The sequence below is a fragment of the Dendrobates tinctorius genome, unplaced genomic scaffold, assembly GCF_039654945.1.
Source record: "Dendrobates tinctorius isolate UK_male_01 unplaced genomic scaffold, ASM3965494v1 ptg000086l, whole genome shotgun sequence".
Taxonomy (NCBI): Eukaryota; Metazoa; Chordata; class Amphibia; order Anura; family Dendrobatidae; genus Dendrobates; species Dendrobates tinctorius.
In genome coordinates this window covers 27,917,991-27,944,236 of record NW_027361754.1, presented here as the reverse complement: position 1 = coordinate 27,944,236, position 26,246 = coordinate 27,917,991, and the positions used below count along the sequence as shown (strand labels likewise).

General features: G+C 47.2%; 1 protein-coding gene across 1 annotated transcript in view; it reads left to right on the top strand.

The window, feature by feature from the left end:
• The first annotated feature begins 748 nt into the window (after window positions 1-748).
• Window positions 749-26,246, top strand: part of SIK3 (SIK family kinase 3) — a 146,615-nt gene continuing 121,117 nt past the window's right edge. Inside the window, exon 1 of the mRNA XM_073585214.1 lies at window positions 749-983. Within this exon, the coding sequence (XP_073441315.1) occupies window positions 831-983 (153 nt within the window). The 5' untranslated portion in view covers window positions 749-830. The remainder of the gene's footprint in view (window positions 984-26,246) is intronic.

Here is a 26,246-nt window from a genome sequence, read left to right as displayed (position 1 = left end):
TTAGGGCACGGCCAAAAGAGTCTACCTTGTTATGGTGGCGGCTTAAAAAAATCTTTTGGCCAAAACAAGAGCTGCTGGCTATATGTGTGATCTGGTGATGGGAACTGTTAGGGTGTGATTGGTGAGAAATGGAGTTTTTCCAAGAGAGCGGTGGGACTGTGGACAGTTCGAGGGGTGGAGGCGGGGCTGGAGCCTGGGCGGAGTCTCAAGGGGGCCCCAAAAATTTTGCCAGTATGGGGCCCCGAAATTCCTAATGGCAGCCCTGTATACAGCTGTCGGACCCCAATCTACGGACTGGTCGCGGCTTTCCCAATCCATAGAAGTATATGCAGCTGTGGGGAGAACCGTGGCCGGGCATTGAGGCTGTACGGACGTCCTTTATGTGATTAGCTAATTCTGTACACAACTAGAATTATAAGGTGTCAACACTTATGCAACCATCAAATTTTAGTTGTTACATTTTTACTTTCCCCTCAAAATTATGTGGATTTGTGCAGCTTGTGGGGGACGGTGAGAAAAAGATTTATTTACATGACAATAACCTGACCACAGGGGTGTGCACTGTGCAGACTTTATAGTCACTAGGTAGTGACACAGCCGCCCCCGGTGCACGGAGAAGCCGCCGCCTCTTATCAGCAGCTGCCGCACCGCTGAGGCGACTGACTGGCCGCGCGACCTCACCGCTCTGACTCCGCCCCTCCTGGCCCCGCCCTTCCTCACTCCTCGCTCGTCAGCAGCTCCCGCCTCCCTCAGCGCTATCGTCAACAAGCCCCGCCCCGTGACGTCAGGCCGCGGTGTCCGCCGGTCAGACCGGGACTCGCTCGCACAAGATGGCGGCTACAGTGCCCGGGGCGACCGGGACCCAGCTCCCGCCGCACCGCTCAGCCCCGGCGAGGATTGGATACTACGAGATAGACAGGACAATCGGCAAGGGTAACTTCGCGGTGGTGAAGCTGGCCACGCACATCGTCACACGGGCAAAGGTAACCGGGACGGAGCGGAGCCGGGGAGAAGCCACACGGGGTGCACGGGGAGGAGCCTGTAGCCGGGGGGCGGGAGAGGGCGCCGCCATAGGCCGTTTCATCGTGAGCTGGGGGGTCCTGAGGGAAGGTGACAGCCTGCGGAGAGCGCCCCCCCAACCTTTGAGCCCCCGAGCCCCAGCCCACGAGTAGCGCCCCAGTCTGCGAGGAGCCCCCCACAGGAGCCGCCTGTGACCCTCCCCCGAGCTCCAGCCTGCGAGGAGCCAGTGGTTCCCCCTGACGGCGAGCCGTGGGGAGAAGCCTGCAGCGAGGGGCGGGAGAGGACGCCGCCATGTACCAATTCACCGGGAGTCGGGGAGTCTTGAGGGAAGGTGACAGCCTGCGGAGAGCGCCCCCGCAACCTGTGAGTCCCCAAGCCCCTGTCTTTGAGGAGCCACTTGGAACCTCACCCTGTGAGCCCCAGCCTGCGAGGAGCCCCCCCCCACAAGACCCAGCCTGCAAGGAGCCAGTGGTTCCCCCTGACGGCGAGCTGCGGGGAGAAGCCTGCAGCGGGGGGCGGGAGAGGACGCCGCCATGTACCAATTCACCGGGAGCCGGGGGTTCTGAGGGAAGGATACAGCCTCCGGAGAGCGCCCCCTCAACCTGTGAGCCCCCAAGCCCCTGTCTTTGAGGAGCCACCTGGAACCTCACCCTGTGAGCCCCAGCCTGCGAGGAGCCCCCCCCCCACAAGACCCAGCCTGCAAGGAGCCAGTGGTTCCCCCTGACGGCGAGCTGCGGGGAGAAGCCTGCAGCGGGGGGCGGGAGAGGACGCCGCCATGTACCAATTCACCGGGAGCCGGGGGTTCTGAGGGAAGGATACAGCCTCCGGAGAGCGCCCCCTCAACCTGTGAGCCCCCGCCCACGAGTAGCGCTCCAGCCTGTTAGGAGCCCCAGTCTGTGAGGAGCCGCCTGGAACCTCAGCCTGTGAGCCCCAGCCTGCGAGGAGCCCCCCCCTACAAGACCCAGCCTGTAAGGACCCCCAGTCCTCGAGGAGCCGCCTGTGACCCTCCCCCAAGCTACAGCCTGCGAGGAGCCAGTGGTTCCCCCTGACGGCGAGCCGTGGAGAGAAGCCTGCAGCGGGGGGCGGGAGAGGACGCCGCCATGTACCAATTCGCTGGGGGTCCTGAGGAAAGGTGACAGCCTGCGGAGAGCGCCCCTCCCCAACCTGTGAGCCCCCGATCCCCAGCCCACGAGTAGCGCTTCAGCCTGTTAGGAACATCAGACTGTGAGCCCCCCCAAGACCCAGCCTGTAAGGACCCCCAGTCCTCGAGAAGCAGCCTGTGACCCTCCCCCGAGCTCCAGCCTGTGAGGAGCCAGTGGTTCCCCCTGACGGCGAGCCGTGGGGAGAAGCCTGCAGCGGGGGGGGGGGGCGGGAGAGGACGCCGCCATGTACCAATTCACCGGGAGCCGGGGGTCCTGAGGGAAGGTGACAGCCTGCGGAGAGCGCCCCCCCAACCTGTGAGCCCCCGAGCCCCAGCCCACGAGTAGCGCTTCAGCCTGTTCGCCCCAGCCTGCGAGGAACCCAGCCTGTAAGGACTCCCAGTCCTCGAGGATCCGCCTGTGACCCTCCCCCAAGCTCCAGCATGTGAGGAGCCAGTGGTTCCCCCTGTCAGCGAGCTGCAGGGAGAAGCCTGCAGCGGGGGGCGGGAGAGGACGCCGCCATGTACCAGGAGCCAGGGGTCCTGAGGGAAGGTGACAGCCTGTGAGGTGTCACCCTGAAGCTCAGCCTGCGATCCCCAGCCGGCGAGGAGTTATCTGCTCACAGGGACCTCGGTAAGGAGCCCTGACAGCTCCTGTTATCACTGCCTGGTGGCCCCACATCACCTACCTTGTCACTTGTATGTTGGCCTCGCGTTATCTGTGCCATCACCCCACCTGGAGCACCACATCTTCTGCGTCGCCACCTTTAGTTCACATATGAGCTGTGATGATTTGCTCAAAAGTCTGACAATATAGGGCTGATGCTCTGTCGGTTTGGCTGCGCCCCCCCCCCCCCCCCCAGTGTCATATGTTTTTACTGGGTTTTATTTGTGGTCATCCTCGTCTATACAGTAGTGATGGGACACAATGTACTTGGTAAGGGTGACCCCGCTGCTCACAAGGAGGAGGCGCCAGTAGTCTGGGCACCGCAGATCACACTTGCTCCGTACTCTCCGGTGAGAATTGACAATACTCTGGATTATTATATCCTTGATCTTCTTGTCTTGGAGAGGGTACAATTGGCATATGATGGCAGTGTTACCTTACATGTTCGGGGCCAGTGAGATTCTGCTGTGTGGCCAGACAGATCTTTTTTTTTTTTTGTCGGTGCCGTTTACCGCAGATGATGCTATTCACTTTGGGTGGTATCACATGTCCCAGTGTACGGGAAGTATTGGAGACTTTCTGATATTGTGGCTTTCTGCCAGACATTCCGACTCCCCAAGCTTTATGGATCCGGTACAACATGTATTTGGGATGAATTTAGACCCTTTGTTGGAGTAAGTTGAGCGTTTCAGTGAATTTTTGTGAAGTTCTGGAGTTTTGTGGGTGTAATGAAAGGATGAGATTAGGTGGTTTCTATTTTGAGGAGCCGTTCTCATTAATTTATTGCTGCTTCGTTCCTCAAGTGTGTGCAATTGTTCCACTCTCTTTTCACATGTAAATGCCCAATTCTGCATCATGTCTCATCTGTTCCAGATATTGGACTCAATGTTTTCTTTTAACATCAGTATTACCCAATGAGGCATCCCTGTACTCCTCGCCCAGAAGATCCTAGCATCCGGTAGAGTTTTTGAGTAAAATGGCCCGTTGATTCCGGTTGTCCATGTTGGTACTCTTAATAGCTGGACCAGGACCATGAAAACGTCCTTGGCCGGCACTCAAATGCATCTTGTGATGCCCAGACTTCATGCCACGTGATGGGACGTAGCAATTTCAAAAGCACCTGGGGTGCCAACCGAGTATATTCACACTGCCTTGGTCCTTCTGCCAATAAGTGCCGACGTGGACGCCGGACCAGGGTCCCTGCAAATCTTTTTGAAAGACTATCCATTACTAGACATGCTTTTAAAAAGGCAACCAGCATGCTGCAAAATAAGTCACCTTACCAATTCCCTACTGGACTCCACGCTTCCTCCTCCGGGCATCTCAGTCGGTAGCCAGTGCCGTGGCCATGACCATAAGAGATTGTGATGAATTTACCTTTACCTCTGAAAAATTGCAAATACAGCTCTGGCAAAAATTAAGAGATCACCACATCCAAACCCTGTCATAGGCAGCCCATTCTCCAGACCTGAACCCCATTGAAAACCTCTGGAATGTAATCAAGAGGATGATGGATAGTCACAAGCCATCAAACAAAGAAGAACTGCTTACATTTTTGTGCCAGAAGCTGTGTGAAAGACTGGTGGCAAGCAACCAAGACACATGAAAGCTGTGATTAAAAATCATGGTTATTCCACAAAATATTGATTTCTGAACTCTTCCTGAGTTAAAACATTAGTATTGTTGTTTCTAAATGATTATGAACTTGTTTTCTTTGCATTATTTGAGGTCTGAAAGCATTGTATTTTTTTTTTTTTTTATTGCCTGGAAAGTTGTAGACATGTTGTCGGAAGTTTGTAGACTAAAAGAGCAATTTACATTTTACTCATAAATATACCTATAAAGAGAAAAATCAGACACACGGAACATTTGGCAGTGGTCTCTTAATTTTTGTCAGAGCTGTATGGTTTGCATCAAGGTTCTGCCAGGCCCCTAAACAATACAGGATTGGCACATTTCATGAAAATTAAGTGATTAAGCCTTTTTCTTTTACTGTAACAAGTCAGTAATGTCTTTTGTGCTGTATGCTTTTTTTTTTTTTTAGGAAGCACCAATTGTCTATTTTGCTTCCCGACATTTGCTAGCACAGGTTTATCTGACTATGTTGGTATATACATAGGAGCTTTTTGCCCATCCTTAACATTTGCTGACGCCTACACTTGCAAACTGGGATTTTGAGACCTTAAGGCTAAGTGCACACGTACCGGAACTCTCGCGGAAATTACAGCGAGAATTCCGGAATTCCAGTCCGCGGGAAAATCGCATTTTAAATTCCCGCGATTTTCCCGCGGAAAAACTAGCATTTTGCAAGCGTAATTAGCTTGCAAAATGCTAGCGTTCTCCAAGCGATCTGTAGCATCGCTTGGAGAACTGATTGACAGGTTGGTCACACTCGTCAAACATAGTGTTTGACAAGTGTGACCAACTTTTTACTACTGAGGCTGCCTATGCAGCATCAGTAGTAAAAGATAGAATGTAAAAAAAAAAATAAATACTGTTATTCTCACCCTCCGACATCCCGCGCAGGCGTTCCCAGTAGTCCTTTGCGAAAATGCCTGCGATGACGTCAGTTCTCGCGGGAACGTGACGTCTCGCGGTAATTCACGATGACGTCGCGCGAATTACCGCGAGACTTCGCGATCCCGCGAGATCGGACGCCATCGCGGGCATTTTCGCAAAGGACTACTGGGAACGGGAGCGTGGAGAGAGGCGGGAAGGCTGCGTGGGACGTCGGAGGGTAAGAATAACAATATTTTTTATTTTAAATTCTATTTTTTACAGGGATATGGTACTCAAAGCCCGGAGGACAGTCTCCTCTCCTCCGGACCGTGGGTACCATCCGCAAATGTTCTGCTTACTTTCCGCATGGTGTGCACAGCCACATGCGGGAAATAAGCGGAACAATGCATTCCTATGGGTGCGGGATCGCCGCGATTCCGCAAATTAATGAGCATGCTGCGGTTTTTACCGCAAAGCGATTTCGCCGCGGTAAAAACCGCAGCATTAGCACAGCATTGCGGAATCCCATAGGAATGCATGGGATGCTTATTTTTCGCGTTTTCGCGGCAAAATCGCGCGGTTAAGACTGCCGCGGAAACGCTAAAAAAACGCCACGTGTGAACTCAGCCTCAACTGTATCTGAGCAGTTGGTTGTCTACACGTAAGGCCAGGTTCACACTTCCATATAAAAAGTGGGGGAGGGAGAGGTCGCCACCATAGGCCGATTCATCAGGAGCCAGGGGTTCTGTATCCATAAAAAAATCGGATGCCATACTGTAATGCGTTTTCTTCCCCCCTGCACTTATAGACTTGAATGAAACTAGTGCAGGCGACAATTTTTTTTTTTTTTTTTTAACTCACATTCGGTCCATGAAAAAAAAAAATCGCTCATCTGCATTGCCTCATTGAACAACATCGGTCAGAGTGCGATCTGTTTTTTTACGTACAATGCTGTCGTGTAAATAAGCCTTGCGTGAAAGGAAACGAGATGATCGACTAGCTTTATCATCGGTCTGCACTTGTCACAGATCAGATCCACATCCCTGGTCCAATGTTCATTTACCTCCCATGGCTAGGAATGGCGGCGCTTGTCAGTATTGTAAGCGTAATGCTGAAACTACATTTCACTGCGTGCATCTCACAGTTCTGTGATGTGTTTACAAACGGAAGGCTTGTGATTATGTCACCGGAGATAATGTAGCACAACTGCTTATGAAAGCTTAAAGGGAATCCATCAGCAGGTTTTTACTATGTAATCCGAGAGCATCATTGTATAGGGGGCAAGAGCCTGATTACAGCAGTGTCACTTAGTAGGCTGTGTTTTGCTGATTTAGCCTGATTGCAATACAATCAGTGTTTTATCAGATTATCACTATAGGACTAGGTGTCTGGTTCCTCCTGGTCCAACCAAGTCCCCACCACTGACTGGCAGCTTTCTGTCTATGCACAGTGTTCACAGAAAACCGCCAATCAGTAGTGTTTGCGGGGTTATACAGGGCTCAGCATTTTGAGCTCTGATAGATCTGCAGCAGAGAAAACAAGAATTATGAAAATGACAGCAAGTAGCCCAGCAAGTTACACCTTGCTGGAATAAGGGTTTCTACTCCTACATCATGCTACCCTCTGATTCCATAGTTAAACCTGCTGACGGATTTTTCTTCAGCAAGTTAGTTACATGTGATAAATGCAAATTTTGTTATATAGTAGTAGCATTGTGGATTAGTTTGCCAAGTTTCATCCACATGCAGCATAAAACGTTTACAGCTCTGATATTCAATCTGCAGATTATCACAGCTGAATTTCACATAAAGGCTGAAATTGTGCCGCAAGCACCGAGCATTTACTGCAAAAAAATAAGTCTGCACCGTTCAGGCTATGTACACATGCAACGGTTTTTCTCTGCTGCCAAAACCTCCACTCTTGTCATTGAAAGCACTTTCACGTGCTTCAGCATTTTCACTGCGATTTTGCTGCTTTTTTATGCGTTGTTTTCAGTATTTTTTAGGATTACATGCTTTGTCTAGAGTACATTTAAACACTTAGGCTGTGTGCACACGCTGCGGATTCCGCTGCATTTCCGCAGCGGTTTTGGCCGCTGCGGACACGCAGCTGTTTTAGCTGCGGTGTACAGTACCATTCATTTGAATGGGAAAAAAAAACCACTGTGCCGACGCTGCGGAAAAAAACGTGCGGATTTGCTGCGGTTTTGAATCCGCAGAAAGAATTGCATGTCAATTCTTTCTGCGGAAACCGCTGCGGGTTCCTATCTCCACCATTGTGGAGATAGTGAATCCGCAGGACCAAACCGCAGGCAAAACCGCAGATAATCCGCAGGTCTTTGGACCTGCGGATTATCTGCGGTTTTTGCAAAATCCGTGCGGATTAATCCGCAGCGGATTCCGCAGCGTGTGCACGTACCCTTACAGTTAAAATGCTATGGAAAAATGCTGTTCCATTTTTTTTGCATTTTTTTTTTTTTCATGTTGCATTCTATGGGTGAGAAAAAATGCAGAAGCACTGCAAGAATTGACATGCTGCGGGTATAAAAAAAGATGTAGAAACACTGCAAGAATTGACGTGCTACACAGGGCTGTGAAGTCGGTAAGCCAAATCTGCAACTCCGACTCCTCAATTTCCCTTACACCGACTCCGACTCCCACATATATTGCTTATATTTAAGTGAAAAATGTATTGTAGTAAAATGTGAACATCAGACATTTAATCATTTTTATGATACAATAATCAAGATATTTAGATAGAACATAATATATATTTATTGGAATACAACTTTAGAACACAAAAAACTGTAAGAAATTGTAAATATGTAATACCCTATGTAATATCGATTACATATATAAGTACAGACCAAATGTTTGGACACACCTTATTCAAAGATGAACTTATCCTCCACAGCAGAGGTGATTCTCGGTCTGCCTTTCCTGGGGTGGTCCTCATGTGAGCCAGTTTCTTTGTAGTGCTTGATGGTTCCAAATTCTAACAGTCTATTCAGTAGGACTATCAGCTGTGCATCCACCAGACTTGTGCACAACACAACTGATGGTCCCAACCCCATTTATAAGGCAAGAAATCCCACTTATTAAACCTGACAGGGCAAACCTGTGAAGTGAAAATGGAAGTCTTCAAACAGAGGCTGGACAGACATCTGACTGGGATGATTTAGCGAATCCTGCTTTGAGCAGGGGGTTGGACCAGATGGCCCAGGAGGTCCCTTCCAACTCTACGATTCTATGATTCTATGATTCTAAAACCATTTTCGGTGACTACCTCTTGAAGCTCATCAAGAGAATGCCAGGAGTGTGCAAAGCAGTAATCAAAGCAAAAGGTGACTACTTTGAAGAACCTAGAATATAAGACATATTTTCAGTTGTTTCACACTTTTTTGTTAATTATATAATTCCACATGTGTTAATTCATAGTTTTGATGCCTTCAGAGTCAATCCACAATTTTCATAGTCATGAAAATAAAGAAAACTCTTTGAATGAGGTGTGTCCAAACTTTTGGTCTGTACTGTGATAATATAATATAATATATATATACAGTGGGGCAAAAAAGTATTTAGTCAGTCAGCAATAGTGCAAGTTCCACCACTTAAAAAGATGAGAGGCGTCTGTAATTTACATCATAGGTAGACCTCAACTATGGGAGACAAACTGAGAAAAAAAAATCCAGAAAATCACATTGTCTGTTTTTTTTTCATTCTATTTGCGTATTATGGTGGAAAATAAGTATTTGGTCATAAACAAAATTTCATCTCAATACTTTGTGATATATCCTTTGTTGGCAATGACAGAGGTCAAACGTTTTCTGTAAGTCTTCACAAGGTTGCCACACACTGTTGTTGGTATGTTGGCCCATTCCTCCATGCAGATCTCCTCTAGAGCAGTGATGTTTTTGGCTTTTCGCTTGGCAACACGGACTTTCAACTCCCTCCAAAAGTTTTCTATAGGGTTGAGATCTGGAGACTGGCTAGGCCACTACAGGACCTTGAAATGCTTCTTACGAAGCCACTCCTTCGTTGCCCTGGCGGTGTGCTTTGGATCATTGTCATGTTGAAAGACCCAGCCACGTTTCATATTCAATGCCCTTGCTGATGGAAGGAGGTTTGCAATCAAAATCTCACGATACATGGCCCCATTCATTCTTTCATGTACCCGGATCAGTCGTCCTGGCCCCTTTGCAGAGAAACAGCCCCAAAGCATGATGTTTCCACCACCATGCTTTACAGTAGGTATGGTGTTTGATGGATGCAACTCAGTATTCTTTTTCCTCCAAACACGACAAGTTGTGTTTCTACCAAACAATTCCAGTTTGGTTTCATCAGACCATAGGACATTCTCCCAAAACTCCTCTGGATCATCCAAATGCTCTCTAGCAAACTTCAGACGGGCCCGGACATGTACAGGCTTAAGCAGTGGGATACGTCTGGCACTGCAGGATCTGAGTCCATGGTGGCGTAGTGTGTTACTTATGGTAGGCCTTGTTACATTGGTCCCAGCTCTCTGCAGTTCATTCACTAGGTCCCCCCGCGTGGTTCTGGGATTTTTGCTCACCGTTCTTGTGATCATTCTGACCCCACGGGGTGGGATTTTGCGTGGAGCACCAGATCGAGGGAGATTATCAGTGGTCTTGTATGTCTTCCATTTTCTAATTATTGCTCCCACAGTTGATTTCTTCACTCCAAGCTGGTTGGCTATTGCAGATTCAGTCTTCCCAGCCTGGTGCAGGGCTACAATTTTGTTTCTGGTGTCCTTTGACAGCTCTTTGGTCTTCACCATAGTGGAGTTTGGAGTCAGACTGTTTGAGGGTGTGCACAGGTGTCTTTTTATACTGATAACAAGTTTAAACAGGTGCCATTACTACAGGTAATGAGTGGAGGAAAGAGGAGACTCTTAAAGAAGAAGTTACAGGTCTGTGAGAGCCAGAAATCTTGATTGCTTGTTTCTGACCAAATACTTATTTTCCACCATAATATGCAAATAAAATGAAAAAAAAAAACAGACAATGTGATTTTCTGGATTTTTTTTTCTCAGTTTGTCTCCCATAGTTGAGGTCTACCTATGATGTAAATTACAGACGCCTCTCATCTTTTTAAGTGGTGGAACTTGCACTATTGCTGACTGACTAAATACTTTTTTGCCCCACTGTATATATATATATCACTATGGCTTATCTCAGCTAAGACAAACCCTAAATCCTCAGGCTACATTCACACCATGGGCGTAGCCAGGATCAAACCTAGGGGGGGCAGAACCTCATACTGCACACCTCAGCTGCTGCAGAACCTCATACTGCACACCCCTACACTTGAAAATAAAGCCTGCACCTTAAGAAGATTTGATGAATGCAGTCTATTTATTCCAACTATCAATTGATGTTGATGTGTTACTGAAGACGAGCAATGCCTGTCCTGGGCGTCCTTTTGGGCAGCTATGAGGTGTACCTGACTGATGCTAAAAAAAAAAGCGAGTGTTGGTCTGTGTGCTATCCGGCTTTCATTCTTTTTGGTACAGATAAGATATGGATAGATAGATATGGATAAATGGATAGAGCAGATTTCTAATCTGCTTTTGCTATTGAAAACATCTATGAGCTCAAACACCTTTCAGGTGATGCGGTTTTTTAAAAAGCTGATCTGCTTTTGCAGCTGAAAAACGTATCCTCAAAAAACGCAGGAAAAACGCTGTGTGTGAATGTAGCCTTAGATCAGGAACAGAACAGCCATTTATAGGACATGTCATAACTTTCCCAAATTCCTATGAAAAAATATTCAGCACATTCTGCATTGAATTACTGTACCCAATATATTATATATTTTAGGAGTCGGTCCATTTTATTCCGACTCCACCAAAATGAGCAACGACTCCGACTCCACAGCCCTGGTGCTACAGCTATAGAAACAAAGCTGCAGAAACACTGCAGTTATTGATGTGCTGCAGATATAAAAATGCTGTAGAAACACAGCAAGAGTTGATGTACTAGAGCTATTGAAACAAAGCTGCAGAAACACTGCAGGAATTGTCGTGCTGCGGATATAAAAAAAAAAAACCTGCAAGAATTAGCGTGATGCAGATATAATTTTTTATTTTTTTTTTGCCACTGGAACTTTTATCTTACCCCCCCCCCCCCCCCCATTAGACTTGTACAGACACAACCTTTAAATTTGATCCTAGGGAAAACCTCTTTATTTTGTGCCTTTTGAAGCTTCTGATAATTTTCACCACTGAGAGTGGGAGTTTTTCCTACCACTTGTTCTTTCTGCCCTTTCTTTCCGTTCGGGTTTCTAGGATAACGTTTAGATCCTCTGCTTTTTAGGCAGCCAGTTGTCATAGATCCAGTAGCTCCGTGATCAGGTTGCAGGACGGGATCCTGACATGCATTTTTGTCATCTGATTCCTTCCTAAATATTTACAAGTTGTAAGCACCATACTGCACCTCCAGCATTTTTCTGTCCTGGAGCTTTTAGAGATCGGCGTTTGCTTTCTAAGTACAGGCGGTGATGTGCCATGTACAGTCGTATTCTTCTGAGCTTGAATAGCTTTTTTGGCTTGGAGCTGGACTTGTGGTTAATGTTCTTGCATCATGCCCTCAGGTTTCCAATGCCCTGGTCTTACAGGAGGGATTTAAGTAGTCATAGTATAGCAATGAAAATGGATGATAAACAATGACATTTATTTTTTATGGCAATTTTTTTTTCATATATTACCCACTTATTCTCCAGAGAACAATTAATCCTTTGCGAGCGGAATTTTTGGGAAGTAAATGGAAAACAGTCTATTCCTAAGAGGAAGTGTCACTCGGCGAGCATTTTGAAGAAGCAAAAGTCGCCCTGGTTTAGATGTTACGTGCGGAAATCGAGCTTTAATTTTAATTCACTTCAGTCGATGTGGATTAGATAGAATTTTAGAAAGGTTGCACGACTGCTTTGGATACTTGAAAACACGGGGCATCCATTTGGTACACAATGTCACATATTGCATTGCTTTACTGCGCAGTGTAACCACAACTGCATCAAATGTGCAACTATTGAATCTAGAGACCCCAACAGTTGTTAGAAGGGTTATCTATGCATCTAGTCTTGCATAGCAAACCGTTGGATAGACAAGCAACACTCGCTTTCAAATCTGCCCTCACCTCTGCTAAACAGGCCTACTTCACAACCCTCGTATCTTCCCTATCCTACAATCCCAAACAGTTATTCAAAACTTTCAACTCCCTCCTCCGCCCACCACTGCCCCCTCCAACCTCCCTCATCTCTGCTGAGGACTTTGCCACACACTTCAAAAATAAGATCGACCAAACAAGGCAAGTCTTCATTGTTCAACCACCACAACTCCTTTGTATACCAGACCAATGCCCAAACCCCATAACCTCTCTCTCCAACATCACTGAAGGGGAGCTTAATCGCCTCTTCTCCAAATTGCACCTCACAAACCTGTGCACTTGACCCGATTGTATCCCACCTCCTCCCCAACCTCACCACCACACTTATCCCTTCCCTATCTCGCCTCATCAACCTATCGCTAACGTCCGATTCCTTCCTTTCTGCTTTTAAACATGCCACGATCACGCCTATCCTTAAAAAGCCAACCCTCGACCCAACAGCTATGTCCAGCTATCGCCCAATATCACTGTTCCCATTCGCTTCCAAACTCCTGGAGCTGCACGTCCACGCTGAACTTTCCTCCAACCTCTCATCTAACTTGCTCTTTGACAATCTACAATCTGGTTTCCGCCCCCATCACTCCACTGAGACAGCCCTGACCAAAATTACTAACGACTTACTTACAGCCAAAGCAAACAGACAATATACTCCTGCTTCTAGACCTGTCCTCTGCATTCAACACAGTTGACCACTGCCTCCTACTACAGATCCTCCTCCTTTGGCATCAAAGACCTCGCCCTATACTGGATCTCCTCATACCTTTCCAACCACACATTCAGCGTCTCCCACTCCCACACTACTTCCTCATCCCACCCTCTCTCTGTTGGAGTCCCCCCAAGGCTCTGTTCTAGGACCCCTACTCTTCTCAATCTATACACTTGGCCTGGGTCAACTCATAAAGTCCCATGGATTCCAGTACCGCCTTTATGCTGACGACACTCAGATCTACCTCTCTGGCCCAGACGTCACCTCTCTGCTGTCCAGAATCCCGGAGTGTCTATCAGCCATATCCTCCTGATTCTCCTCTCGCTTCCTCAAGCTCATTATGGACAAATTTGAACTCCTCATCTTTCCTCCATCTCACAGCTCTTCCTTACCTGACCTATCTACTACAATTAATGACATCACGCTTTCCCCAGTACCGGAAGTCCGCTGCCTCGGAGTAACCCATGACTCTGCCCTGTCCTTCAAACCACACATCCAAGCTCTTTCTACCTCCTGTCGCCTCCAGCTCAAAAATATTTCCAGAATCCGTCCTTTCCTCAACCCTCAATCTACTAAAATGCTTGTGCATTCCCTCATTATCTCCTGCCTCGACTACTGCAACATCCTTTTCTGTGGTCTCCCTGCTGACACCCTCGCACCTCACCAGTCCATCCTTAACTCTGCTGCCCGACTAATTTATCTCCTCGCTACTCCTCCGCTTCTCCCCTCTGCAAATCTCTTCACTGGCTTCTATTCCCTCAGCCTATCCAGTTCAAATTACTAACACTGACCTACAAGGCTATCTATAACCTGTCTCCCCCATATGTCTCTGAACTAATCTCCTGATACCTTCCCTCACGTAATCTCTGGTCATCCCAAGACCCCCTTCTCTCCTCCACACTTATTCGCTCCTCACCCAACCGCCTCCAAGACTTCTCCCGAACAGCCCCTATCCTCTGGAATTCTTTGCCCCAACAAGTCCGACTATCAACCACATTCGGATCCTTCAGACGGAACCTGAAAACCCGTCTCTTCAAGAAAGCCTACAGCCTGCAATGACCTCTTTACCTCCTCACCACTACCGGAGATATCACCTCAACCAACACTGGAACTGCTGCAACCCCACAGCCTACTGTCTCCTTCCCCACTATCCTGTAGAATGTAAGCCTGAAAGGGCAGGGTCCTCTCTCCTCTCTGTATAAGTCTGTCATTGTAAGTTTGTTTACTGTAAGTGATATCTGTAATTTGTATGTAACCCCTTCTTATGTACAGCACCATGGAATCAATGGTGCTATATAAATTATAATAATCATGAATATCAGATCTGTGGGTGCTATTTTGTTGAATGGGAGCTGATGTGCAGTTCTCGTCAGTGGCCGCTACACATATCAGCAACAGTTGATTGTGGGGTGTCGGTGGTCCACCGATCTGATATTGATCAGCTATTCTAAGGACTCAACCTTATTGTCAGTCCGAGTGAGATCCGACAACTTCAGTTTGCACTCATACCAATGTTATTCTATGGGGCTGTGCACATGTCCGTTGTTTTTTTTTTTTTTTTGCATCCAATATTTGGATCTCACTCAACCATGGAAGTCAGCAAGTGCATAGCAAACATCGGACCGCAGTGGGATGACTCCTGATCGCCCTCGTGTTCGCCCTCCTCGGACCAATTCTCTCTCTGTTGAGAAAAAAAATATGCTCCTGTTAAGAATAGGCCATCATTATGAGATGCCTGGAACCTGACCCTTTCAGCCCGCAAAACCTATCGATCATCCAACATCATCTGTGAAAATTGGGCATGCCAACCATTTGCTATTGATGTGGCCTTTTGATAGGTTAATATATCAGTGGGGTCCGACACCTGACACCCTCACCACTCCGCTGTCGAAACAGAACAGCACATGTCTTGGCCGTTGGCGAAAACTGCACCTCTGCTCACATTCAGTTGAGGATAGGTCATCAATAGAGATGAGCGGATCGATTCGCAGGACTCTGGTCAAGGTCAGTGGGTACCTGGTGACTAGACGGGAGTTCCACAGATTTCTCTTCAACGGTGCCAGCACTTGATTTGTCAGGGCTGGCACAAAGTTATCTGTGCAATGTAATGCACAAATGTCTCCACTGACCTGGATGCTGGACCGAATTTGCTCTTCTCTAGTCATATGTGTCCTAAGGTTGGATGGCCCCTTTAAAGGTGTTTTCCTCCACTCGGACACCCCCATCTCAAATGCATTAGTGCCGCAAAGGAAATAATCATAAACATGCGATGTAGGCACAAAGTTTTTTGGCACTGGCGTCACCTTATTATACCACATGAGCACCGCAGCTAATCAGTGGCCGCTTGTGTGCTCACGCTGTTACTTACAAGAAACTCACGAGTCCGAGGGAGGTGTGAGAAGGTGTGTTTGCATTTTTAGTATTTTTAAACTGGTGAAAACAGTATTTAAGAAGGAGTTGTACAAGTAATGGACGACCCGTTTAAGGCCTCTTGGCTGTGCCGGGTGTTTACTGAACGTCGGGGTTTCAGTGAATTGGATTCTAGCCTATCATAAAGAGATGAAAGAAGGAGGCTGGCTTAGCCGTTACAATGAGCTTCAAAGCCAGCTCCATGCTGCCGAGATGGAACAGGAAATGGGCAGACATTCTTCAAATGCTTTAAAGGAGTGTTTCAGGGAATTAAAAATCTTGCTTAGGCTGAGTGCAGACGGGGTTTTGAGCCCTGCGGATTTTTCCGTGCAGAATGGAAGAAAACCGCAGGTCAAATGACCTGCATTTTTCCTGCGGATTTCTTCCTTTTTTCACGCGGTTTTTGTGCGGTTTTCCATTGCGGTCTTCCCCCTGCGGATTTGGTGACAGGGGAGATAGAAAACCGCACAAAAGAAGTAACATGCTGCGGATTTTGTACCGCAGGAAAACCGCGCGGAAAAATCCGCAGCGTCTGCACAGCGGTTTTTTTTTTTCATTCATTTTAAAGGTACTGTACATCACAATGCGGATATGCAACGTTTCTGCGCGGTAAAATCCGCTGCGGAAACTCTGCAAATCTGCATCGTGTGCACATGGCCTTAAAAGTGCTTAAGAAAAAAAAAAATTCTCCCGATCCCTCGCATGTTCTGTCCACTGCTTACTCAGCCCCCCACTAGTCTTTGCTTCGTTGTACCGTCATCAATGTACCGGAAATGGTGAATAATGCCCCCTTAGCCAATCTCTGGCTAGGGTGGGTCACTGCTGCAGATAGTCATTAGCTTTGCGGGAATTTGTGGAGATTTGCACGTGTTGAGGACAGAAATTGCAGTAAGTTTTTTAGCACTCTGAAGACTTTTTACAGTATGTGTTTGTCCAATTTTTATTTTTTAATACACTTTTTAGTCACTTTAATTGCCTGGAGATGAGTGAGAGTCCGAGTCCTGAGATCCCCACCAATTAAATTAATGTCTAGAAATGCTCATTCACTCGTCACTTTTTCTCGTACGAGTACTCTGTGTTTTTTCACGGTTAGCCCCGGAAAGTCTATGGGGCTGTTCACCTGTCCATGATTTTATATATTTATTTTGTGGACCCCGCAATGTTGCAGAGACATGTCCGACCTTGATATGAGTGTTGGCTCAAAATCAGAAATGCAAGTCTGAGTTTAAGAAAAAAAAACATGGCGGATTGTGACTGATTGTAAAAAACGGAAGTGTGAAACAGGCCTAAGGCCTGTTTCACACTTCCGTTTTTTCAAATCCGTCAAAATCCGTTGTTTTCCGTAAAAAAACGGATCCGCCATTTTTTGCAGGATCCGTTTTTTTTGTCCCATAGACTTCCATTACCGTTACCGCGGATCCGTCAAAAAAACGGATCCGTTTTTAAAAAAACCGGATCCGTTTGCATCAGTTTCCGTCAAAAAAACGGAAACGGATCCGTTTGGCGGACACAAAAACGGAAGTGTGAAACAGGCCTTAGATGCCATCCAAGTGCTTGTCTGTTTTTTCATGGAAGATGGAGAAACTGGTGAAACGTTGACTAAACTCTGATGGTAAAAACCACACTGTGATAAAAAGAAACTTGGACTGATGTTCTTGTGTGAGGGGAAAAAACAACAACTCTGCTCCAGCTCTCTCGTACGTGGAAAATTTGGACGTCAGAATGTGACACTTGGGCTCAAACTCTGCTGCGAGCGTGAGCCGGGTGTCATGCTACTGTGATCTTCTGCAAACTCGAATCACAGGTGAGGAGGACGACAGAATAATCTCTCCATCTTCTCCATTGCCTGTCTCGGTGTATATCGGACAGTACCCTGGTGACATCTGAGTGCCTTCCGGTGTTTTTCATACTCCCATTGACTTGAATAGGTGCGTGCTGTATGACATTCGGTGTTGAGTATGGATGCAAAGAAAGTTGCAGGCATCTGTACTCCTCCCTATCGGGGCACTTCTCGGTGATCTTGTTAGCTATGGGTTGGGGGTCTCAGACCTGCACCCCCACCAATCTACAGGGCTGAAAAAAAAAATATTGTGTTTGCTTACGCTTTGTATTCCCTGGACACTTCCTTTATGTCTTTGAAGAATGGCTGCAGCACGTTTCTATCTTTTTCCTGCACGGCGGCACTCTTTGCTCATTATGCCAATAATTATCTGGTGTGACAGACAGGTGTTGTGACTGTTGGCAGCGGTGAGGTGCCATATTATCATAAACATCGTCAGCCATGCCTCAGGGGATTTATTTATTTTTTAATCTTTTTGCACAAGTGACTTTTGTTAGAGCAGAGCTTACTTTAATGAGATGTGACCTCTGGGATCAGGTGGGAGCGCTGGCAGCACTGTGCCCGCTTTGTGCCCGGTTACGTGTCTGTTTTCCACCTCTGGATGCGGCGGTGGAAGCTATAAGCTTGTTTTCCTGTTTGCCAGGGGTTGACTTCAGCAGCAGTGCAGCGAGCTCGGATGAGAGCTTCCCTGTCTTTGTCTTCACAGACCATACCAGACTAAAGAAAACAAGGGAGGCATTGACTGGAATTCATCTAGTAGAGTATGCACAAGGCCAGCCATTATGCCAGCTTCCTGCAGCACAAAAACATTAGGTGGAGATCTGGGTTACGTTTGTCTGCGGCCCTTCCTCTTGGTCGGTCTCCTCTCTTTACCTCCATGTTGTTATAAAAGTCGGGAATCGCTCTAGATTTTGCAACAAAACCCAATTTTCTGAATTTTGACATTGGTTTGTGAGTATTCACACCTATTTTATTCATTTATATAGCGCTATTGACTCTACAGCGCTTTACATACATTATTGGCACTGTCTCTGATGGGGCTCACAACCTAAATTCCCTATCTTTGGAATATGGGAGGAAACCCACGCAAACACGGGGAGAACATACCTGCAGATGTTGTCCTTGGTGGGATTTGAACCCAGAGCTCCAGCACTGTAAGGCTGCAGTACTAGCCCCTGAGCCACCGTGCCACCCATTGGCAGTGGTGCAACAATCTTAAAGGGGTTGTCCAGCTATTTAAATTCTTAAAAAAAGTCTTCTTGGGGTAACAAGTACGACTTCATGAATCCCTCCTGATGCTTCCCTGGGTCCCTCATCGGGCTCCGTTCTTTCTGCTCCAGCGGTAAATTGTGGTCACTTCTGCGACTGCGACATGTCCATGCGACATGTCATCCTGCAGGGGATCTGAGTAGCTGCGCATTGTGGTCCACTGGGAATTTAGTAAAATCCTTGCTGTTTTATATTTTTTCATCTTTATTATAAGTAAAACATTCTTGTAATCAGCGGTCGCTCTATAGTTACTTTCTACGATTAATGATTTTGCTTCCATCCGAGGCAGCAGACTTAAAAATCACAATAAATGTTATAGAGGGCCATTTTTTTTTTTTTTTTATCATACAATGAATATAATTTTATTTGAGAACTGGAGACCCCTTTAAATGTGATTTCCAGTCATTTTATTGGATGGCCTCTTCATAGGATGTGCTTGGTTAGGATCTCCACCGCCATACGGAATGAAGGGGCTGTGATTTAGCGCTGGAACCATCACTGATTATAAATTGCCAGCCTCTCCTATAGAGAGACACCCAGAATGCCCATTTTAGAGGGGCTGTCCCGCCGCCTGGCTTTTTATTAAAAACCTGCTTTAAAATGATATCAAGAAGTACTGTAATTCCCCACCTTTCCTGCCACCACTACACCTCTAGTACTTTCCTTTGTCCGCCACTGATCCTATATTTCATGCACCAGCAATGCTGTGTCCATATGATCATGTGACCTCCCTCCAGCCAATCCCTGCAGCGCTGATGTGTCAACACCACTGAGGTCAAATGTCGGCTGGAGCGAACCAAAATATCCATTTTCCAGACATGTATGGATGTGATGAAGGCATCCCACAGATCTGACCCAGCATAATGAGGACGGCGGAGCGGGCCTGATGCCGCAGCTGTTGCTGTTGCCTTTGGCTGTTTAGGAACCATGAGACACTGTCAGCTGACGGCCTCACATAGGCTCGTTTGTGGCCGGCCTTCTGTGGTTGTCTGTGAACTTGGAATATCATTGATGGGGAGAAATCTGAGGCATACCAATGATCTCATGGGTGTAAGACCTTGCATTCCTCTTAAATACAAAGCAGGGATTCAGTGACTGCAGTCTTGTTTTTCTTGATAAGTGTGTTTAAATAGGCGATCGGTGCCAGCTCCATCCAACAGACCCCTGCCGGGGGTTGTCGGGGGGGGGAGCTCGGTTCTCCCTGCCGGGGGTGTCGCAGCAAAAACTGACCTGCGGTGTGCGTTTCAAATACGCAACATGTCAAGTTCTGTAGCTTTTCCCCATAGACTTACATTACATCATTACATGCAGGATATAATTGGGTAAAAAAAAATGCACATGGTGCGGAAACACTAGAAAAACGCATGTAATGCGCACTTGGCTGTACCAATAAAGTTTTCTCCAAACCAAATACCAGGAAGTATTAAAATTAAAGCATGACATACCAAAAGAAGATAAAAGACACAGGGATAAAACGCAATGAAAAAAGGCAATCCCTGCATGTGTTGTTGCTGTCGAACAGCCACGGGGACGCGAACATATTTTTCGAGCACACCAAAGACACTCGGTTAGCACCGGAGCATGCTCAGGTAACACCTTATCAGCATGTTCGCTCATCACTATTTGCCAGCAATAGGCAAAGTGTCGGAGGATGGATCCATTGTTGGAATGATTGAGCGTCAATTTGCATCGGCTCCTTTTACAGGGTGTTTAGTCGCAATCTTGTTGCCGTGTTATATTGTGGATTAGTGCTAGGTATTAGCAGAAATCTGCCTTGGAACCAGGCATTCCTCTTGCTTCTTCCACTCAACATGGCTTAGAGCAGTGAATTTCTTAACAAATAGTCGTCTCGTTGTAAATAACAGTTTCTGACACAGAAAGTGAAATCTCATGGATCGTGGTCTCTGGAGATGACATTAGGCTTCTCGGAGGAACACTATGGATCGGGCAGGTGCTGGAGTAATTATCCTTCTGGCGCATTATAAATAAGCATTACTTAGGAGATTTAACCTTCAAGGGAATGTTTTCTACCTTTTCAAAAGGAACCTTTCTCCAGGTCTTGGGACCACTAAACCACCAACTGGAGATCTAGGGTCCGAAATGTGCCCATGACTGACGGAGCCAGTTGGCCCTACCTGATAGTAAAAGGAGTCATTGCCAGATGGACTTTATTCAGCATTCAAATCTGATCAAAGCTATAATTCGGTTGTGTGGCAAGGCTGACTGTCATACGCACATACATTGGTAGCAATGCTTCTAGGACAGTGATGGCAAACCTTTCTGAGACCTAAAGCCCAATTATTTATGATGAAGTGCCAACACGTGCCAAATGCCCCATCATGATCCCCTTCATGTAGAAATGTGCCCCATCGTGATTCCCTTCATGCAGAAATATGCCCCATCATTGTCCCCTTTTTGTAGTAATATGCCCCGTCATGATTCCCTTCATGTAGAAATGCCCCATCATCTTCCCCTTCATGCAGAAATATGCCCCATCATGATCCCTTCATGCACAAATATGCCCCATCATGATCCCCTTTAAGCACAAATATGCCCCATCATGATCCCCTTCATGCACAAATATGCCCCTTCATGCTCAAATATGCCCCATCATGATCCCCTTCATGTAGAAATATACCCCATCGTGATCCCCTTCATGTAGAAATATACCCCATCGTGATCCCCTTCATGTAGAAATTGCCTATTCCACTACCTCCATCATTTCCTTCTCCCCATCACCCCATCATAGCCCTCTCTCCATCATTGGCCCTCTCCCTCATCACTCCCATCATTGGCCCTCTCCCTCATCACTCCCATCATTGGCCCTCTCCCTCATCACTCCCATCATTGGCCCTCTCCCTCATCACTCCCATCATTGGCCCTCTCCCTCATCACTCCCATCATTGGCCCTCTCCCTCATCACTCCCATCATTGGCCCTCTCCCTCATCACTCCCATCATTGGCCCTCTCCCTCATCACTCCCATCATTGGCCCTCTCCCTCATCACTCCCATCATTGGCCCTCTCCCTCATCACTCCCATCATTGGCCCTCTCCCTCATCACTCCCATCATTGGCCCTCTCCCTCATCACTCCCATCATTGGCCCTCTCCCTCATCACTCCCATCATTGGCCCTCTCCCTCATCACTCCCATCATTGGCCCTCTCCCTCATCACTCCCATCATTGGCCCTCTCCCTCATCACTCCCATCATTGGCCCTCTCCCTCATCACTCCCATCATTGGCCCTCTCCCTCATCACTCCCATCATTGGCCCTCTCCCCCATCACAACCCATCATTGGCCCTCTCCCCATCACAACCCATCATTGGCCCTCTCCCCATCACAACCCATCATTGGCCCTCTCCCCATCACAACCCATCATTGGCCCTCTCCCCATCACAACCCATCATTGGCCCTCTCTCCATCACAACCCATCATTGGCCCTCTCTCCATCACAACCCATCATTGGCCCTCTCTCCATCACAACCCATCATTGGCCCTCTCTCCATCACAACCCATCATTGGCCCTCTCTCCATCACAACCCATCATTGGCCCTCTCTCCATCACAACCCATCATTGGCCCTCTCTCCATCACAACCCATCATTGGCCCTCTCTCCATCACAACCCATCATTGGCCCTCTCTCCATCACAACCCATCATTGGCCCTCTCTCCATCACAACCCAACATTGACACTTTCCCCATCACTGGCCCTCTCCCCATCATTGACACACACGCACCACAGCGGCCACACTCACTTCTCCACGTGCCGGCAGCTTCCTTCTCACTGGCACATCGGCCATGGAGCTGAATGATGTCATCCAGCCACGGCCGTGCCGCTCAGTGTGTAAGGCAGGAAGCTGCAGCTCCAGAACAAGGATGAGGCGATGCCGCGTGCCAGCTGAGGGCTCTGCGTGCCCTCTGTGGCATGCGTGCCATAGGTTTGCCATCGCTGTTCTAAGGAGATATGCTCTCAGTATACAGAATGTGAACAAGCCTGTAGGCTGGCATTGTTCCTGTGTGCGGTCCATAGCATGGACTGAAAATACCTTTTGCCGGCTGATTCTGTCGAACTCGCTGATTTCGACAGGCTCGGCTGACAGACTGACTGACTGACTGTCTGATGGTCGGTGGGAAATGTTGATTGGGTATGTCCGATTTCAGACCATCACATTGTTCTTCCTGGCTTTCTCTTAGAGAACACGAGTGCTCTGCAGAGAGTCGGCCAAAACGCCGTTCTGCCAACAGCCATCTGATGTGTATGACCGGCCTTAGGTGAAAATCATCTTGAACAGCCAATTTCCACAGGACTAGCTAATTATTTAATATGTATGGGGTCCTAGCAAATGTCGGGGATATTTGGATTGAGTAGTTTGATTTCGACATCTGACCTTTTTTTTTTTTCTGGAGAGATAACATGCATGCCCCACCAAGTAGAGCATGCAAAGGTATGTACGGGTTCAGACGCCGTGTGGCTAGTCTTCAAATTTCTGTGTTCACCTAATGCTATTAGTCATAGACTGTTGCAGGATCTATGGGGACAGTTAAAGGGGCTGTGAGGTCAAATTGATATTGATGACTGATCCTCGGGGTGCCCCACACCTATTATCCTCTGTTTACGCCCACGCTGTTGAAAACTCTTTTCTGGGCTCCGCCTAAACATTCAGATCGGCTGACGAACAATCATTCTGGCCAATCGGCAGCAGGTTTGAATGGACCTATGATCAGGCGACTCGGTCTCTGTAAGAGGCCATGTGCTCATTTTCATAGCAGATATATTTGGAAGCTTGGGAATTCACTATAAAATTCCCTCTGATTGCTATAATTCTCCATTTGTTGCATCTAGAGTAACACTAGTTCTGCTATTTCTGTCCCGCTGGACTGCAGCGCTGACGAGAATTCGTTATTAAGCAATATTCAGATTAACGACAACTGCTGAGAACGTGGCTTTCGGTCTTACTTGCCTGCTCTGCCATGGTGCTGCTGCAGTGCAGATTTTCTATCTATATCAGCTGTTCCCTTCATATTGGACAGCAGTGTCCCCCGCAGCCACCAAAGATGACCCGATCACTGGATGGCCCCTGCTTAAATGGTTGAGCAGCAAAACTATCATGGGGGCAACAAGAACTAAGACCGCCACCAACAGCAGAGCACTGAGGCTGCAGCAATTCACTAAGAAGCCGGTGCTCCAAATGATCCAAAAGAGAAGCCAGAATATCCATCACTATTGTTAGAAATGAAGACTTTCTGAGGTTTACAGGGTCCTCAAAATGGAGACCCCAAGCTGTTTAGGTCTGGCAATGCTCCATAGGAGAAAGATATGAAAATTAGCCAAGTGGAAGAAAACCACCTATTGGAAACAGATACCTTGCTGTAAGACTTGTTGCAAGGTCCACTGGTCAGACGTTGACTTGTGATACTGTTGGCTCCAATAAGTGGCGCTAGAGAGCCCATTTTCTTTTTTTGGAGAGCTAACATGTATATTTTTTTTCTCCAGAGAGTATTAAAGGGGTTGTCCGGTATTTTTATATTGGTGGTTTATCCTTCAGATAGGTCATCAATAACAGATCAGTCGATCTGCTCTTCCCGTTGCTGGTGGCGGCAGGATCTGATTAGTTGCACAATGCTGTCAACCTCAAAGTGGCTGCGGGCGGGGTACTGCTTATTTGCACCTAAGGGTAGATCAGCATTACCCCGCTGACGGATCTGTGCAGTTTTGCTACGCCGCTGATAATAACCAGCCGGCATCAGGATTACCTGATCTGCAGGGTGCCAAGTATTGCCCCCCCCCCAACCATCTGGTATTGATGACGGTTAATGTAAAAGTACCGGACGACCCTTGTAAAGGTCATTCTTTTGGTTATCTCACCCCCCCCATTAATAAACATGGCAGCCAGTATACTGCATGACTGCTGGCTTTGCTCTTTGCTTCTTGTTAAGGAAACAGCCCCTTCGTCCCTTTTACCTAGGATGCAGTGATTAAGAATCATTTTCAATGGCCCGGCTGCCAATATGCAGAGCGCGCGCCTTCTCCTGAAATTAAATGAAATCTGCAATATAAGGCCCATGGGAGGCAACTAATGAATTTTTGGTGTCTGGAAATGTAAGAAAAGCAAAGGAGGAGGGAGGGAGGATGAATGACTCCTAATAAGCAGCCAACATCAGTACTGTGCTCCGTGTAGGACTATAGATTGTGTTGCCTGGAGATTCTTTCCACCGGGTTTCTCTACATAGAATTAGATTGCAGCTTGCCACTTGGGCTACCGCTTCGGGTTTATGTGAGGGCTGTTCCACACGGGCCAGACAGAATTGTGGCTGGGCTTCTGTCTATTCTCATCCTGCATAAAATAATAAGGCCGGGGTCACACTGGCGAGGAATACGGCTGAGTGAGAGGCGCTAAAAGCACGCATAAGACACGGACCAATGATTCTCTATGGGGTCCCTCGCACCAGCCGTATATTTCTCATCCGTATTCTACGGTCCGTGCCAATCGCAGAATGCTGCGATTGTCAGCGTACTACGCCCGTAATACGCCAATGCAAGTCTATGGGTGCGCAAAAAATACGGATTACACACGGACCACACGTGTGACCTGCGAGCAATACGCACCCGGTGTCTTTTAGCAAAGCCGGCAATTCAGTGCGCTATACAGTAAACTCACAATGACAGGTTTAATAAAGAAAGAAAAGAATAGATATAGACACATAGAATACATAGAATGCATATATATATATGTATGTGTGTGTGTGTGTGTGTGTGTGTCTATATATATATATATATATATGTGTGTCTATATCTATTCTTTGGTTTCTGTTTAGAAACCCTGTCATAGGGCTCCATTATATGTCCATTTTGCAAGCCTGCGAGAGAATCTCGCCGTACGGATACCATACGGATTACATACGGATGCTTACATGCGCAAAATACGCGACCACACCTTGATTACAGATGACATACAGAGCACTGTTTAGGGGTCATTCATCCGTATTACGTATGTAAAATACTGACCGTATTTTGCGTCGGTTAGTGTGACCCCGGCCTAAGAGTAAAGTCTGCAGCATAATTGGATCTGCGGTGTGGATTTTAAATCTGGGAAATCCATTTACACTGCGGATTATCATTGCAGTATATGCAATGTGTACGGTGCAATTACCTGCACGATTTCCTCAGCAGAATTGTACCTGAGTTTTGCTGATCGGTCAGGATAACTGCGTCGTTGCAGCTGATTCACATCCTGATGCAGTTTCTTGGCTTAAAGGGACTTGGAAAGGTTTGGTAAGTTATCAGTGAAGAATGATCGCGCTGGGATAAGGTGTTATCTGAGCATGCTCAGGTGCTAACCCAGTGACTTCAGCGTGCTTGAATAATATGTTCGAGTCCCAGCGGCTGCAGGTCTCACAGCAAAGACACTTGGTTAGCACCTGAGCATGCTCAGATAACACTTTATCCCAATACATTTGCTCATCACTAGAAGTTAGAATTGTGAGATGGGGAATAAGTTTTTGGACCCCCACT